A 14,900-nucleotide genomic window follows, 5' to 3' on the forward strand; every position below is an offset into this window, starting at 1 on the left:
TGGATGTCAAATATATGATAATGATTAATGATCATCTGACAGAAGAGCTAATGTAAAAAAATTATGCAGAATGGATGGAATTTACGAATTTGTTAGAGACAACTTGTAACTTGAAGATCGCTCATTAACGAAGAACAATGATTACCCATCACTTTTTTTCATAATACAATGTACAACGGTAATTAAATATGTAAAGTAGACTGGTTTAAACATTTATTTTTTTTCACCTCTATAACGAAAAATTGGTACATCTCTGATCTCGGTGAAAAAACTGTCTGGTAAAAGGAAAAATATTTCCAAATTTTTTTGACTAGTCGCAAAGGTTTTCTTCGTTTTTCATTTAAATAACACACAAGATATTATACTATGTTTTTTTTTAATGATGCATAACTTTGAAATTTGTTAAGACACGGTTCTAACTATAACGGCGTTTAAAAGCTCATGAAAATACAATGATTGATTGTAAATATGATTGAGTTTTGACAAGTAGTTACTTAATTAACAATTAATTAAGTACTCCATGCTGTTATGTGATATGCGACTTGTATTTTAAAAGGTTATCTTTTTTAAATTCAAATAATTTTTTTTTTAAATATTATGTATTTAAGTTGTGGAGTTGGGTAGCTGAGTAGCCGAGTGGGAAAGGCAGCAGTGTGTTAGTGCTCACCCGGATAGCGAATTCGTCAAGAACCATCTCATGATAGCAGCGTTAGGCCTTCATGGCCCGTTAAGCTACATGATGATGATAATATATTAGAGCTGTAGTAAAATAATATGAATACTATTTCCTTTAATTATGTTTTTTTATACAGAAATATCTATGGAAAAATACTTTATTAATGTTAATAATAAAGGAAGTTCACATTACAATACATTAATAGCAGTGATAGAATGACGTTACGTACAATTATATTTACAAAATAAACATTATCTTATAAATTATAATAATAATTAAGGTTTAAATTTTGAAAAAAAGTTACGTAATAATAGTATAAGATAATTAATTGGATAAGAAGAAAAACAAATGTTATATATTTCATTACTTAAGTTGTTACAGGCCAATTACAAAATTTATTTATAAGGGAATGTGCTAAATATTGAGAAATGTAAAAAAATATCTTTGTTTAGCATAATGTGTTTTATATGTAAAATTTCACACATAGTTTATTCTAAAATTAGATATCCGTGTTTTTTAACATCGCTAATTATTATTCTTTTGTACCTAGACCAAAATATGTTGTACCTTTTGTGACATTCAATTATTCAAACTATTTCATAGAAGTACCCATAGGCAATATATTTAAATATTCTGTTATGCTAATACGCAGGCCAGTAGTACATTAGTTGTGTATATATATATGCCATTTTATATCTTAATGCCATTGCCAACACTAACAAAAATGTATCAATATATAATATTTTAATAAACTATAACTATATACTAATAATTTATGAAAAGTATTTAATAGTTGTAAAAACTACTATTCAGCACAGCCTATAATATTAATTATAAACTTATTTAATGGAACTTGGATGTATGATATATCAATAGCATACCTATGACGTATTTTGCCGCATTTATACATTTTTCGCCTATGGGTAAAATTATTGTGCCACCCCATAACCATGATTTTTTCTTGTTTAATTATAATTTAACGGCTTTCATTTTTTTTTTTTTTTAATAGCAATAGTTTAGATATTTAACAAAATTGTATAAGTATATTAATTGTTAACTGTACAATCTGTACTCAAATAATATTTCATAGTTACTAATTATTGAAAACTGTTAAAAAACAACAAAACAAATTTAAAGTTTATGCCAAGTTTGTTGAGTGACGAATTCGTTAATTACAATTTACATCGTTGTAGATTTTGCTCATCGTCATTTCTGCTCTTATATAATTATTTTCTGAGATGTATAATTTCGCAGAAATGATTTGCTTAAGTATTTTAGCATTTGTTTTCAACTTAGCCGCTGACATTGTAGTTAATTGAAGAAATAAAGTATATTTTTCAAACAATTCATCGCAGGCAGTTTTCCTTTATCTAAGTTCACAAACAAGTCGATCTACAATTGCAAAAAACATATTTGTCTTGAAATTTTAATGTTAATTGGTGTCTTTTGACGGATTTTCATCAAACAATTTTTTCCTGGGACGGAATTTTGTTTTAAAATATTCCATTTCGCATTTTTTTTTGATAGCTTGAAGTCTATACTTTGTCGATTCGTTGATCTTATCAATGAATAATATTTATGACGATTATATACTTAGATAAAATTTACAATTGAAAAAATATTATAATTGAATTTTAATTTAAACATTTATTTCCTTATAGCTGTTTAAGTTTTAATACAATTTTGCCATCCGGCGTAATTGCCATTTTCAGATTCCGATAAATTCTGTCTAGTGTTTGTATATTATGTCCATTATTTCTTCACATCTTCTCACTTTTCCTTTTCCTTCCCTTCACGGGTCACCCAAAGTCGGTAGGCCGAAGGAGAGGGATCAGACTAAGCGACACTCTGGGCAGACGAGCTCATAGTCTGGTAAGATAATCGCTTAAGGGCAAACTAAAAAAATGTATAGTTTGTTATTTGTTCGTTTTATGTAAATAACATAATAACCTTTCATACTTAACAAATTGAGACGTTTTGATTTTAAGGTTCGATGATTTTTTTTTTATGGTATACGAATTATTTTATTATCTTTGATGCAGATCTCAGCAGTAACTGCTGAATGTTTGGTTGAAAATATCAAAAAAAGCCGACGAGATAACCAAGATGAAGTTTTCATTACTTTAAAAATGAAAAAAATATGGCTTGTCAATAATAGAAAATAAAATCCGTAGCTATGTTAGAATGAAAAAAATTTAAACCCTGTCAGGGATACTGTAATAGATTAAGATTTTATCACTTTTAGTTGTAATAATTCATACAGACCTGTGATCTACCCAGCTCCAATACGCTCCGTTCCCACTATGCCTCGACTCCACTGTACTGACTTATTTTATATAGCTCTGTAAATAAAATAATAATAACACACAACGCACTAACTTTGAGATAAATACTATTACACAGTATACATTTTTTAAAAATTTTAAAAATCAAAACTTATTTTTAGTAATAAAAATAACATAATATATTATAAATAATTGGTTATCGAATGCATGAAAAATGCCCCTTAAAAATGGCTTGTTCGTGTAGTTGCGTTATTTACAAAACTCAGGCGCATCCATGCAACACTTTGCGTAGTTGGTGATTATAAATATTAAAATGTTTAATATTTATAATCAATGGTAATATGACATAATAACGTTTTCTTGTAATTCACAAATTATTTCTTTAGCAACTTTATTTTTAAATTCATAATAATAATATTCACTATTTGCAAAATAAGATCGAGCTAAAATAAAAAATACTTATATAGAACTTGATAAAATGCAATTTTGGTAAATAAGGGGGCACTACACCACTTTGTCTTGTATTAAATATGTCTCGGGAGATACATTTTCAAGAAACTGAGCAGTTTGAGATTTCGTAGAATTTATTTATTTTTTGAAAAACCTAAATAAATATAAAATTACAACTATTTTAGCACTTTGTTATGTCTTATCCAAAAATTCCTTAAAAATTATTTTTTTTAATGAATTGGTGATGTGTTTTTTTAACATAAGAGTTTCAATTTGAATTATTGACGTGCTGTTCTTGTACAATTAGAATAATACAATAATTTTAAGTAGTTGGTTCGATCGATATTTTGCAAACCAAATTTAAGATAACATAAATTGATTTGAGATAAAAACAAACCACATTTACATATAACCGAATTTCGAAGGTTATAAGTTATTATTATTATAATAATATAATTTGCGAAGGTAAACAAAAACAAACGATAAAACACAGTTATCGTTGAATGGGATTTGTGTAGTGTGTCATTGTGGATGAAAATATCAAGAGTCTACACTTAGTTGTTTCAACTATAAGTGTAGTCAACTGTTCAATATGTTTAACTAACGTTTAGTATTATGTACGTGACGTCGCCAACCGCGCCAGAGTAAACGTTTGTAACGCTTATTATTGAATAATTGGCGGTAGGAAACTATTAGATAATTGATAGTTCCATTAAGTGTAATTTGAATAAAATGTTTTAGTCGGTGGGCGGCGACGGCCAGTAAAATATTATACGTTTCACAATGACGGAAATGGCAATGATAAATAAATCTAGCGCTATCACGATCACCACGTTTTTTGATAACGTTTATCGTTAATAATGGCCTGTTATCATAACGAAGTTTTGTGATATCACGAAATTGCATAAGGTAGGCCGGACGGTGGGCGGACTGCGGGCTGCATATCTCATTGGTTAATAATCGCGAAAATAAAAAATAACCTAAGACTTCGGTACTTGTGACATAAGTTTGCCCGTTGTCGGGCTTACCTAGTGCCAATCAACCACATCGGCTGAGCTCAACAGTTTTCAAAATAAGAACAACACAAGATCGCTGATCGACAGATGCTTAAGATTTTTTAGTGATTGTCTTATAACCGTTTGATTTTTAACAAGTGTAATTGTTATTTTTTCTCAACCTAAATGTTTTTTTTTTTTACAACACCTCTCGTACAGATGGACTAAGCATGTGCGGTTACTAGTGTGAAGTAATGGTTTTTGTTCGGTTCACTTGTTATTGGTCCAGAGTCTATTGTATAGTATTAAAAACGTTTTCCTTAATTGACGTGTGCGCGAAAGGTTTCACTTAATTTAAAGAAAAGAGAAAAACACCACCAGACTTTGTTCGCTTCCTTCATTTCAATGGCCAGTATGGATGACGATTGGAAAACAGTTATACTTAAACAACTAAAGCGTAGGAACGTCAGAGAAGTGGACGGCTATCAAAACCTTATTAATTTTTGTGAGATCATTTATTGAAATTTTTTTCCTTTTTCTTTTAGACCATAGTATTTATATTCTTATTATTTGTACATTCAAATTATGCGTTGTTTTTTTAGATAACAAATTGTATGACAGTTCGTTGTTGTTGAGAGCTCAAAATGCTCAGCTCGAATCACAGATCATTCGCGGAAATGCAGGTGGTGATCTAATGCTATCAGAAAAAATTTCAACTCTTGAACAAAGAGTACTAATGCAGCAAGAAGAACTTACTGAACTACATCGAAGACGCGGAGAAAACGCACAAAAAATTATTGATTTAAGTACGACATTACAGCAGGCTGAACAATCGATTAATGAAAAAAATGTCAGGTTTGTAATTCTATATTATATGACTGGATAGTATATATAGGGGAATTGCACAAAAAACTTTAACTCTCAAATTATGTCTTTAAAATTAAATGGACTAATCATGAGTAATTATTTTATGTTTAAAGATTTGTTAATGTCTTAACAGTTTAACATGACATGTTCAATACGTTTATGCAATTCTGTATTTTGTATTTGTATTAGAACGAATATTGTCATATTGATTTACTTATTGTATTTCATTGAGTTGTTTTATCTGTTTGATCTATTAGTATATATAATAAATATATAAGTGCGATTAGAAACAATTGTAAGACAAATGTACAGCTCCAGGCAACTATTTAATATGTTACCTATCCATAAATCTGCCTCTAGTTATATTAGTTCATTAAAAAATGTATCTTACATGATTACTTCATTTGTGCGTAATGTATCTCAATGTACTTAGTTATGACTAAAGGGTTATTTGGGGATGGCCAAGAGGCGTAATGCACCCTTTTTCTATTGTTTTGTTGATAGGTAAAAGTATTGTTAATTGTTTTGTCCATGTTTGTTAATAACAATAATAATTTTTTTTCTATTAACATATCAGATTTTGATGCTTGAAAATGTATACATTCCTTGACTTTTATTAAGAGCTTAGCTGTACTATTAATTTGTTCTAAGTGTACTATTTTAAAATGATTTATGTAAATTGTAATAGGTTACAACTTATAACTAGCTATTCGTTTTGTGAATGTCAAAATGTATATGTTTTATGTTTTTACCAGTTAATACCCTTTTTTACAACTATTTTTACACACATATTTTATTTCTGTCATTTATTTATTTTGATTGTTTAATGTACAAGCTGTAAAAATATTGATATTACAGTATAAAAAAATGTTATACATTTTTTTTTTTTTTTACTCAATTTATTTTTGTATAATTATATAATTTTGTTAAATTATAGATATTTTGTTCTACCTGATTAAGCTTGAATAATTTAGTTTAGTTAAGCATTGGCTTAAGTTATAGAATATAAGACTATGTTAAGTCGAACTGGTAAAATGTCCGTAATTTTAATATTTCGTCTATTGTTTATGGCAATTACTATTATTAATATTAAGAGCAAGTAAGAATTATGGTGCTTGATTGCTGGACTCCAAAGTTATGTGTATAGCGAGAGAATGAAAGCTAGCTGTAATCTTAATCAGCTAACCATAAACATCGTCCTGACCCGTTTTGTAGACAAATAAAAACAAAACATTGAATATTAAGGAAATTTGTTTTAACATACTAACTGTGAATAGTGGTGTAGCTGTAAAGGTACATGCAAATTGCAGTGTAAACCCTTACGATTGCGCTACTAACTGTAAATATATAAACTATGTTTTATTATAGCAATATCATGAAATCATTGTGGTTTTTATCATATTACTCTTAGCGATTTTAGTTCAGTAGCTAATGTATAATTTTGACTAGGTTATAAAAGTTACTTAAATAACATGTAAAATACCTTAAAATGATTTTTATTGAAGTTTATTTGTGTTTAAATTACTTACAGTTTAGTGGTAAGGAATAAACATTTTATTTGTTGTGCTAGGCCTAATACTATCAATCCATGTTATTAATGTGGTTATAGAATTAAATTGCTGGTTATCTATGTCCGATACAATGTATAATCATATGTAAGCTCTATAAATTATGTTAAAAATTGACGAATTTAAAAATGTGCAATTAAATTGTTCAATGTTTAAAACAATATTACTTAGATGTTAACTTTTTTTTTATTTATCTTTATAGTTTTTCATTTTTAAATAAATAAAAATTACCTTTCTAATATAATACAATTATAATTTATTTAACAAATTCAATGAATTTATATGTTTCTTACACTATGATCCATTCAATTTATATTGTGATAAAAAAAAATTTGTACAATTATCTAAACTAACATGTAACAAGTACAATGTAAACTACAATTACATACTTGATAAACATCATAACATATGTTATATATTTATGTACATTATCATAATAGTTATTAAAAAAAAATTAGAATTAAATTTTCAAATATATTTGTATTAAAATAAAACTTTGTTGCCATTAAATATTTTCTAATGTTTTAATTTTGAATCGCTTAAGTTTTGTATATTTTTGGGTCTAATATTCATTTAAATGAAAGTTTTTGTTAAAATAGCCCATTTGTGTTTCTTTTTTTTTGTTATTTGAATTAAATAATATGTCAACGAAAAATAGATCAATAATTATTGGTTATTATGTTGTATTTAGGAACCTAATTTGTGATAAATTGTATCTTATGTGTAATAGTAAATTTTTTTGAGAAACTTATTTATGTAGAGCAACACACACTTAATAATATTGTAAAAAGTGTATATTACAAGCATAAGACTAAAATGGTTTTTGTTGGAGGCTAAAACAAGTTTTTTAAATTCATGAAATGGTAAAGCGGCAGGCACATTATACATTTTCATATATTTTTCTTGTAAAGTTATAAAAATGCATCTTCACACATTTGCTCTATGATATTAATAATATTATTATTGTTTCTAACTGATATTAACTTAAATAAATAGCAATAAAAAATGAATGATTTAGGTTAGTATCGTTCAAATGATGGATTTTTTTAAAAATATCATGTAAGTTTACTTTTAGTTTATTAGTAGATATTTTTTACACAACACAATAATTTATACTTCACATTTTAATTTTAATGTGTTATGCTTACATTTTGTGTCATTTGAAATTCAATTTGTTTGTTAATACATTTTTAAATGTCTTTTTAAAGATTCTATTTAATTGTGTTATTTTTCTATTAGATATATCTTGACTTTAATATCATATTTGTATGATTTTTATTGATAAGGTAAAATGTAATAATAAGCATTTATAAAAAAGTGAAATTATTTGTGATTACGTTTGTAAAAAAAACCGATAACTTAATTTTAAACATAATTTTGTGTAGTTAAATTTATAAGTATTAACAAATTCAACGAACACACATTTATGTTGTGAAATAATTTCAAATTACATTATGATTACAGTTTAGCAGAAAACACTAAAGTTATTGTTAGTTTGCGAGCTGAAATTGCTTTATACCAAAAAAACAATTCGGAGTTAAAACAATTAAATCAAGTCCTCAAAGATGAACACCAGGCTCTTCAATTGGCTTTTACCAAACTTGAAGAAAAATTGAGAAAATCTCAAGTAACTATAAAATCATATACTTTGCACATTTATATATTTTACAACTTTCTAGGAGCATTCAAAGAATAATATTAGCAGTAATTCATGATATGCATAATATATATTTTAGTTATGATTAAATAACAATACCTTCACTGTTCTACAGAAGATTCAATTGGCTGATGCACAAATATTTGGTGTAAACAAATATTTCACAAATAATATAGTCGTTTAAAATTAATTCACTATGATTTATATTGTTTTGGCAAACTTACTGAATAATTTGTCGTTTATTTTTGTTCCTATATTTCTGTAGTAAATACTATAATAATTTTAGACGCCGACAAGTTATTTCAATACAATTTTTATGAATTTCAATAATGCTCTGGAAAACTGACATATTTCAGAAATACTTCTTCTAATCTATTTTGAAATGCTCAAAAATTACATGTACCTAACAATGTAATTGGCGATGGTGTGTTGTACGACCACTGATTTATAATATTTTATTAGCAGTTTCGTTAAGGTGGAAACTTGTGTTCCATTTTTCATAGACTGATTTATAATACCATAGGAATTTCATAAATATTAATCATTAAACTTAGCCTTAATAGTTGTCTTGTTGTGTCTGGTGGTAGCATCGAAATAGTCATTTTATATTTAAATATTTGTGCAGTTTATATTGGTTGTTTTCATTTATAAACATCTTTACTGGCGCTAACCAAATAATGTCCATAGTAAAAAGTGCCATACAATTCCCTATACAAAAAATATAACTAATACATGTTTTTATATTTAAAAACAATGTATATAATTTATAATAAAATGATTTTATGCTGAAACCGTATTATTTATAAATGGGATATTTAAATTAATATCATATTCTCGATTGATTTTTGTACTTAAATTATATTAAAAAAAAAAAAAATAATCAACTGATTGTTTTTTTAAAATTATTCTTTTACGGTTATATAAAAAAAATATTGTTCATCATATCAGCGTATATCAGCGTATTATTATTATTTTTATTATATTATATTTAACATTTTATTGTTATTCGATTGTAACATACTACCATTGAGTATGGTCTATAGATTATAAATTTAATAGTATAGTTTATAGATAAGCTTGAAGTTAAACGGCCCGCAGAGTTATGACCGCATTAAAAGTTTTATTTTGATAAGCAAAATTATATATATTATATAAAAATATATTTAATTCCACACATAGAAACGTATAATGTGGTTGTCAGTATTAACTTAAAAATGACTTTTAAGAAAATGCCAATATATTTTAGTCATAATACGGAGGGTTACTTATTTTAGCAATATGATGGTAAAAAACGTATTTGAGTTATGTTAAAAAAATTAGAAATTCGAGTTATGTTAAAAAAATTAGAAATTCGAGTTATGAAAAATAATACATTGTTATTTTAGGGATATGGTGAGAGTAAACTGTGGAAATTAGTTTCAATAGACCAATTGGTTTTAACTTAATTCCTTATTTAAATGTATCAAAAAATCCCTGTTTGTAATAGAGAAAAGAGACGTTAAAAAAACAATTTACGCAGTTATAACTTATAGTATAATCCTAAGAATAAACTTTGAATCGTAAAATCAACAATTATGTAAAAAAAGCTTAAATATTGCAACGGAATATACTAATTTGTTTTTATCGGTCATAAATGCTCGTCGAGTGGTAACTAGTAATGAAAATAAACAAAGTACTAACATCGCAGCTAATCAACACATCGTGGTAAAAGAAGTTGGATGTTGCGTCATATGTGATTATTATGATTTCATATTGAGCTTATTTCAAATTCTGTGTAAATATTATTGATTAGCAACTTAAAAAGGAGTGTACTGAGTTAGAATCCAAGAAAAACAAAAATATTTCGGTCGTTCAAAATTCAAACGATGTGCACAGTAGGTTCGTAAATAAATTTAAATTTAAAACGCAACTACGATAATAAAGAACAAGAATTATTAATAAGCTTACATTTTTTAAAAACAATAATTGAAGAGTGAAAGTGTCAAACGTTCCAAGTGCCAAATTGTAAAAATTTAACTTTATAATTTGATTTGTATTTTATTCATTACCGGAAACAGTTTAACACATTTTTGAGTTTTAAATATGATTGTTTCTTTTATAAATAACTATTCTTTACTTGAAAAATTTACAAAATTGTTTCCGGTAGTGAATAAAATACAAATCAAATTATAAAGTACAATTTTTACACTTTGGCACTTGGAACGATTGACACTTTCACTCTTCAATTTTAGTCCTGACATAATTATTATCAACTGCTAACAAAAGAACTAGGAAATAGGGTGTCCTGCTTATTCTCTCTAGTTTCAAATAAGCAATTTAGACATATATTTTTAAATTAATATAACTACTTGAAAATGCGCTTTTTTTTATCTTATATTTTTTTTTAGGCTCAGCTTGTCTGTTTTATTCAAATTAACGCACTTGTAGGCGCAGCTATTGGCTTTGTTTAGTTTGACTCTCATTTTGGTGTTAATATGTAATCATTTCTTTAATGGCCTAAATCGTTGTTCTATTGTTATATAGACTAAACAATTTCAAAACATTTCATTTTGGTAACATCATTGTATATTGCTTCTTGGTTTATATACTACAGTCGATCTCAATAACTTGAACACGATAGGTACTTGGTTACTTCATTGAACACAGGAAAAATACAACTAAAATTATGTATATTTTGAATATCTAAATATCCAACTAAAGTTTAGTCTAAATACTTTTTTTTAGTTATTCCAACTATACTATACATTTATTGTGTACATATATAAACCATAATTTTAGTTGATCCAACTATGTATTTTTTTTCGTAAAGTGTTGTACGATTTTAAAAGAATACATTATAAATTAGTCAAATCCATGCATTTTTTTTAACCGTTAAAATTTTTGTCAGATTTACTTATTTTAGGACATTTATTTCGGAATGCAAACGTGGTTTTTGCTAAAAATAAAAAAACAATTAAAAAAGTATTAAGTCATTAATCAATCTATTTAATTTTTTTATTGACTTACTATATTATACTTTAGAGTTGAATTACTTTTATTCCATTACAAATTTAACATAAATATGATCACTCTTTTAGGTAAAATGCGGTAGTTCAAAATCATAAAAAACATGACCTATATCTAATTCGTATAAAAAAATGTCTTGTTGAATAGCTTTGTCTCACAACGGTCAAACAATTCTTTATTGTAAATGTTTTAATAAAAAAAAATGTATAATAATAAATAGTCATCTTATAATTTAGTTGTAAGTTCCTTTTTTACCGTCTAGTGCATTGCGAACGGAAACAGCCTTGTCACTCAGTTTTTCGTCCCATCCGAGTTATTCATCAAAATACAACATTACATTTTTATAGAATAATGCCAAAAGTAAACCAATCTTTTAATTGGTATAATTTTTTTTATTTTGCAGACCGTTTGCTAATTTTCCGTTTCTCAACGTTCCGCATCTTCTGTCTAACGCGAAACGTTAGCTGTTAGGTAAATATTAACCAAAACTGAATCCAAATGTGCATAGTCAATTCGTTAAACACCGGCACTGCGCATTAGAGCTTCCGACCTATCAATTGGATTTGATTCGCTTAGGTACGCCAATGTGGCGTGCTGGTGTGTGCCGTTTCTTTGCAATGATTTAAAATTAACAGATTAGACGACTACTTAGAATATACCATTCTCCTTATATGATATTTATATTTTTTTAAATTGATGAGCGCCGAGGTATTTTTTAATGTCACAGTATTTCATTGGTGGAGTCCTAGTACAACAATGCGAAAATAAATTAAAAACGTCCTGTAAGCGACCGATAAAAAACTTAAACCTTGTTGAATTTTTCGGCAGGGCGCCGCGGGTCTATTTTTATAATATTGCACATAATATAACATTATATATACACACAACCGCGATATTATGGAACACCGGCTGCTGGTCCGCCACCGCCAGTCAGTTGACACTAACCGCAAACGTTGCGCTTACATAAAACGCCTACAAACACGGCTGTTTTTTAGATAAATATTGTTTTTTTTTTGTGTGTTTTTTCTTGTGTTTGCTTGATCGCAAAATGCTGGCCAAGCTAACGCGCCGTCGATTTTCGTTGCAGGATGAGGGCCGAGAGCTGGTGGACAGGTTGATGACTTACAAATCGAAGGACGCAGAAAAACTGAACGAAGAAAACGATCATCTAGTCAGGTGTGTGTGAATTCGTGAATAATAAAAAAATAACAAATCTAGAGTTTTTCGACTAACAGGATTTACCTCCGCCGACTATACATCGAGAAATATTTTGAAAAAATCTTGGGACTTTTTCGAGGGAATACAAAAACTAGATGCCTCCTTGTATACAATGTCATATTTCATGCATCAAACGTTACAAAATTACCTCCCAAAACTAAGAAACTACCAATAAATTTAGATTCTCAAATAAATCAGTGCACATAATAATACATCCCTTCTTGTAAGACTTATTCAAATTTAATATATATATTTGTGTGTAGTGATCCGTGAATCCCTATAATATCAGTTCACACTTCACTACTAAAAATATTCATATACTCCAGCATGTTTTTAAAAAAGTGAAATTTATGAAAAAAAAACATGCCTAAATTGAAATTGACCACTAAAAAAAATCGAATTCATTTATAGCGCTCAAAATCAAGATAAAAAACAATTATAATCCATGTTTTTAAGTAACACACACTTTTGTCAACGTTTCACACTATAAGAAGAAGTTTCTGCTGCCTTTTAACTTTGTGTATATTGTATTTAAGTTCAAAAACCTATATGACTGCCGCCGAACCTCTCCAAAGCGTTTAATTCAAGTCAACAAAGGTAATCGTACCCTTGTATTGTCATCGGTAGTATCTAACCCGTTAGGTAAACCTAATCCTTTAATCGGTTATCCATTAAATAGTTTATATTTTTTGGCACTTATGGCGTGATTACTAACGTTTTAAATGGAAGGATATATTAAAAAAAAATTAGAAAAAAACACTGTTTTTGTATCTTTTAATAAATTGTGTAATTTTCATTTAGAGGTGGGGCCACTCAAATTAGATTTTTACAATAAAAGTTATTTTAAAATTGGTTTGTATGTAAGTGTTACGTATTTTATTAAAAACTGAATGAGAAAATCCACAAAGTTCAAAAATTTTAAATTATTTGATTTTTTTGAGTTTTTGGTTCAGTATTTTTACTAATATATTTTTTGTGCTATATTTATGTTTTATATTTCTTTACTTACATGCAATTTTTCAAGACCAAAAATAGGAGCATCTATCATTGTTTTTGTAAATCAGCATTTTGAAAGTCCCACTTCTACTTATATAATTTGCCACGTTTCATTTAGTCTCATATTTTTTATGCTAGAAAATTGTTTTTTTTATATCTAAATGGTCATTGCATTTAAAAAATAATATAAATAAATATATTTTTACGTGATAGGTACCTTTTTTTATTTTAATTTTTTTACATTTTTATACTTGGCTGTATACAGTTATACATTAAACCCCTTATTAGACGATATATTTCCTATATTTCTCGCTGTACCTAATACATACCCATCATCGGCAGTTGTTTGTACAATTATTTTTGTGCGTAGTAGTATAGTCGACAACAAAGCCATTCGAAATAGATTATTTGCAAAAAAAAAAAGCGTTAAGTACGCCATTCATATATAATATAGTTTTGTCGGTTCTCACGCTGGTGTAGTATGTGTTATACCAATCGTACGCATTATCGTGTTGTTGTTGTTGTTGCTTTGTATTCGTTAAGTATCATTACGTCAATTTATATTTATAAACATTTTTTTTGGGCGCGCATTTCATTAATTTATTGTTTGTATAGAAAGCGAAATGCTAAAATGCAGCAAGAACTCAAGGAAGCGGCCAAAGACATGCGCGGCGTGTCTGCCGAATGTCTTTCGACAGTGGTGAGCAACAGCGTTGGCCCCATAGTGGCTTCCCCGTCGGCCATACCGAGAAAGGCTACCATTAGATTTGTATGACCACTTGTGTACGGTTTGTAATCCAGTTTTGGCATTAACGAATACATATTTTTTAGGACGCTCACGATGGTGTAGTGAGCGCTGTGAAATGGAGCCCGGTGGACCGGATGATAGCTACCGGCGGAGAAGACCGCAAAGTCAAGTTGTGGGACGTGTCGAAAGGTTAGGTTAGGTAAAAATGTCTTTCAACGTGAATGCTTGATTGGAGATTTTTTTCATTTTTCTTGTAGGAGTTGCCGAGTGTAAAGGTATGTTGATTGGCAGTAATGCCGGTGTCATGTCTGTCGACTTTGACAGTACCGGTGGACAGATTGTGGCAGCGTCCAACGACTTAGCGTCTCGCGTTTGGACAGTCAGTGACCAAAGACTCAGGGTAAGTACTACACGTTACATTAACGATTACGCCA

General features: G+C 28.1%; 1 protein-coding gene across 1 annotated transcript in view; it reads left to right on the forward strand.

The window, feature by feature from the left end:
• The first annotated feature begins 4,387 nt into the window (after nt 1-4,387).
• Nucleotides 4,388-14,900, forward strand: part of LOC126837936 (autophagy-related protein 16-1) — a 118,851-nt gene continuing 108,338 nt past the window's right edge. Inside the window, exons 1-7 of the mRNA XM_050571947.1 lie at nt 4,388-4,911; nt 5,009-5,261; nt 8,306-8,468; nt 12,592-12,680; nt 14,334-14,487; nt 14,550-14,655; nt 14,724-14,866. Of these exons, the coding sequence (XP_050427904.1) occupies nt 4,812-4,911; nt 5,009-5,261; nt 8,306-8,468; nt 12,592-12,680; nt 14,334-14,487; nt 14,550-14,655; nt 14,724-14,866 (1,008 nt within the window). The 5' untranslated portion in view covers nt 4,388-4,811. The remainder of the gene's footprint in view (nt 4,912-5,008; nt 5,262-8,305; nt 8,469-12,591; nt 12,681-14,333; nt 14,488-14,549; nt 14,656-14,723; nt 14,867-14,900) is intronic.

The sequence above is a fragment of the Adelges cooleyi genome, unplaced genomic scaffold, assembly GCF_023614345.1.
Source record: "Adelges cooleyi isolate 19-005CV unplaced genomic scaffold, UGA_ACOO_1.1 ACOO_flye_CR_arks_rails_tigmint_CR_PRNA_30, whole genome shotgun sequence".
Taxonomy (NCBI): domain Eukaryota; kingdom Metazoa; phylum Arthropoda; class Insecta; order Hemiptera; family Adelgidae; genus Adelges; species Adelges cooleyi.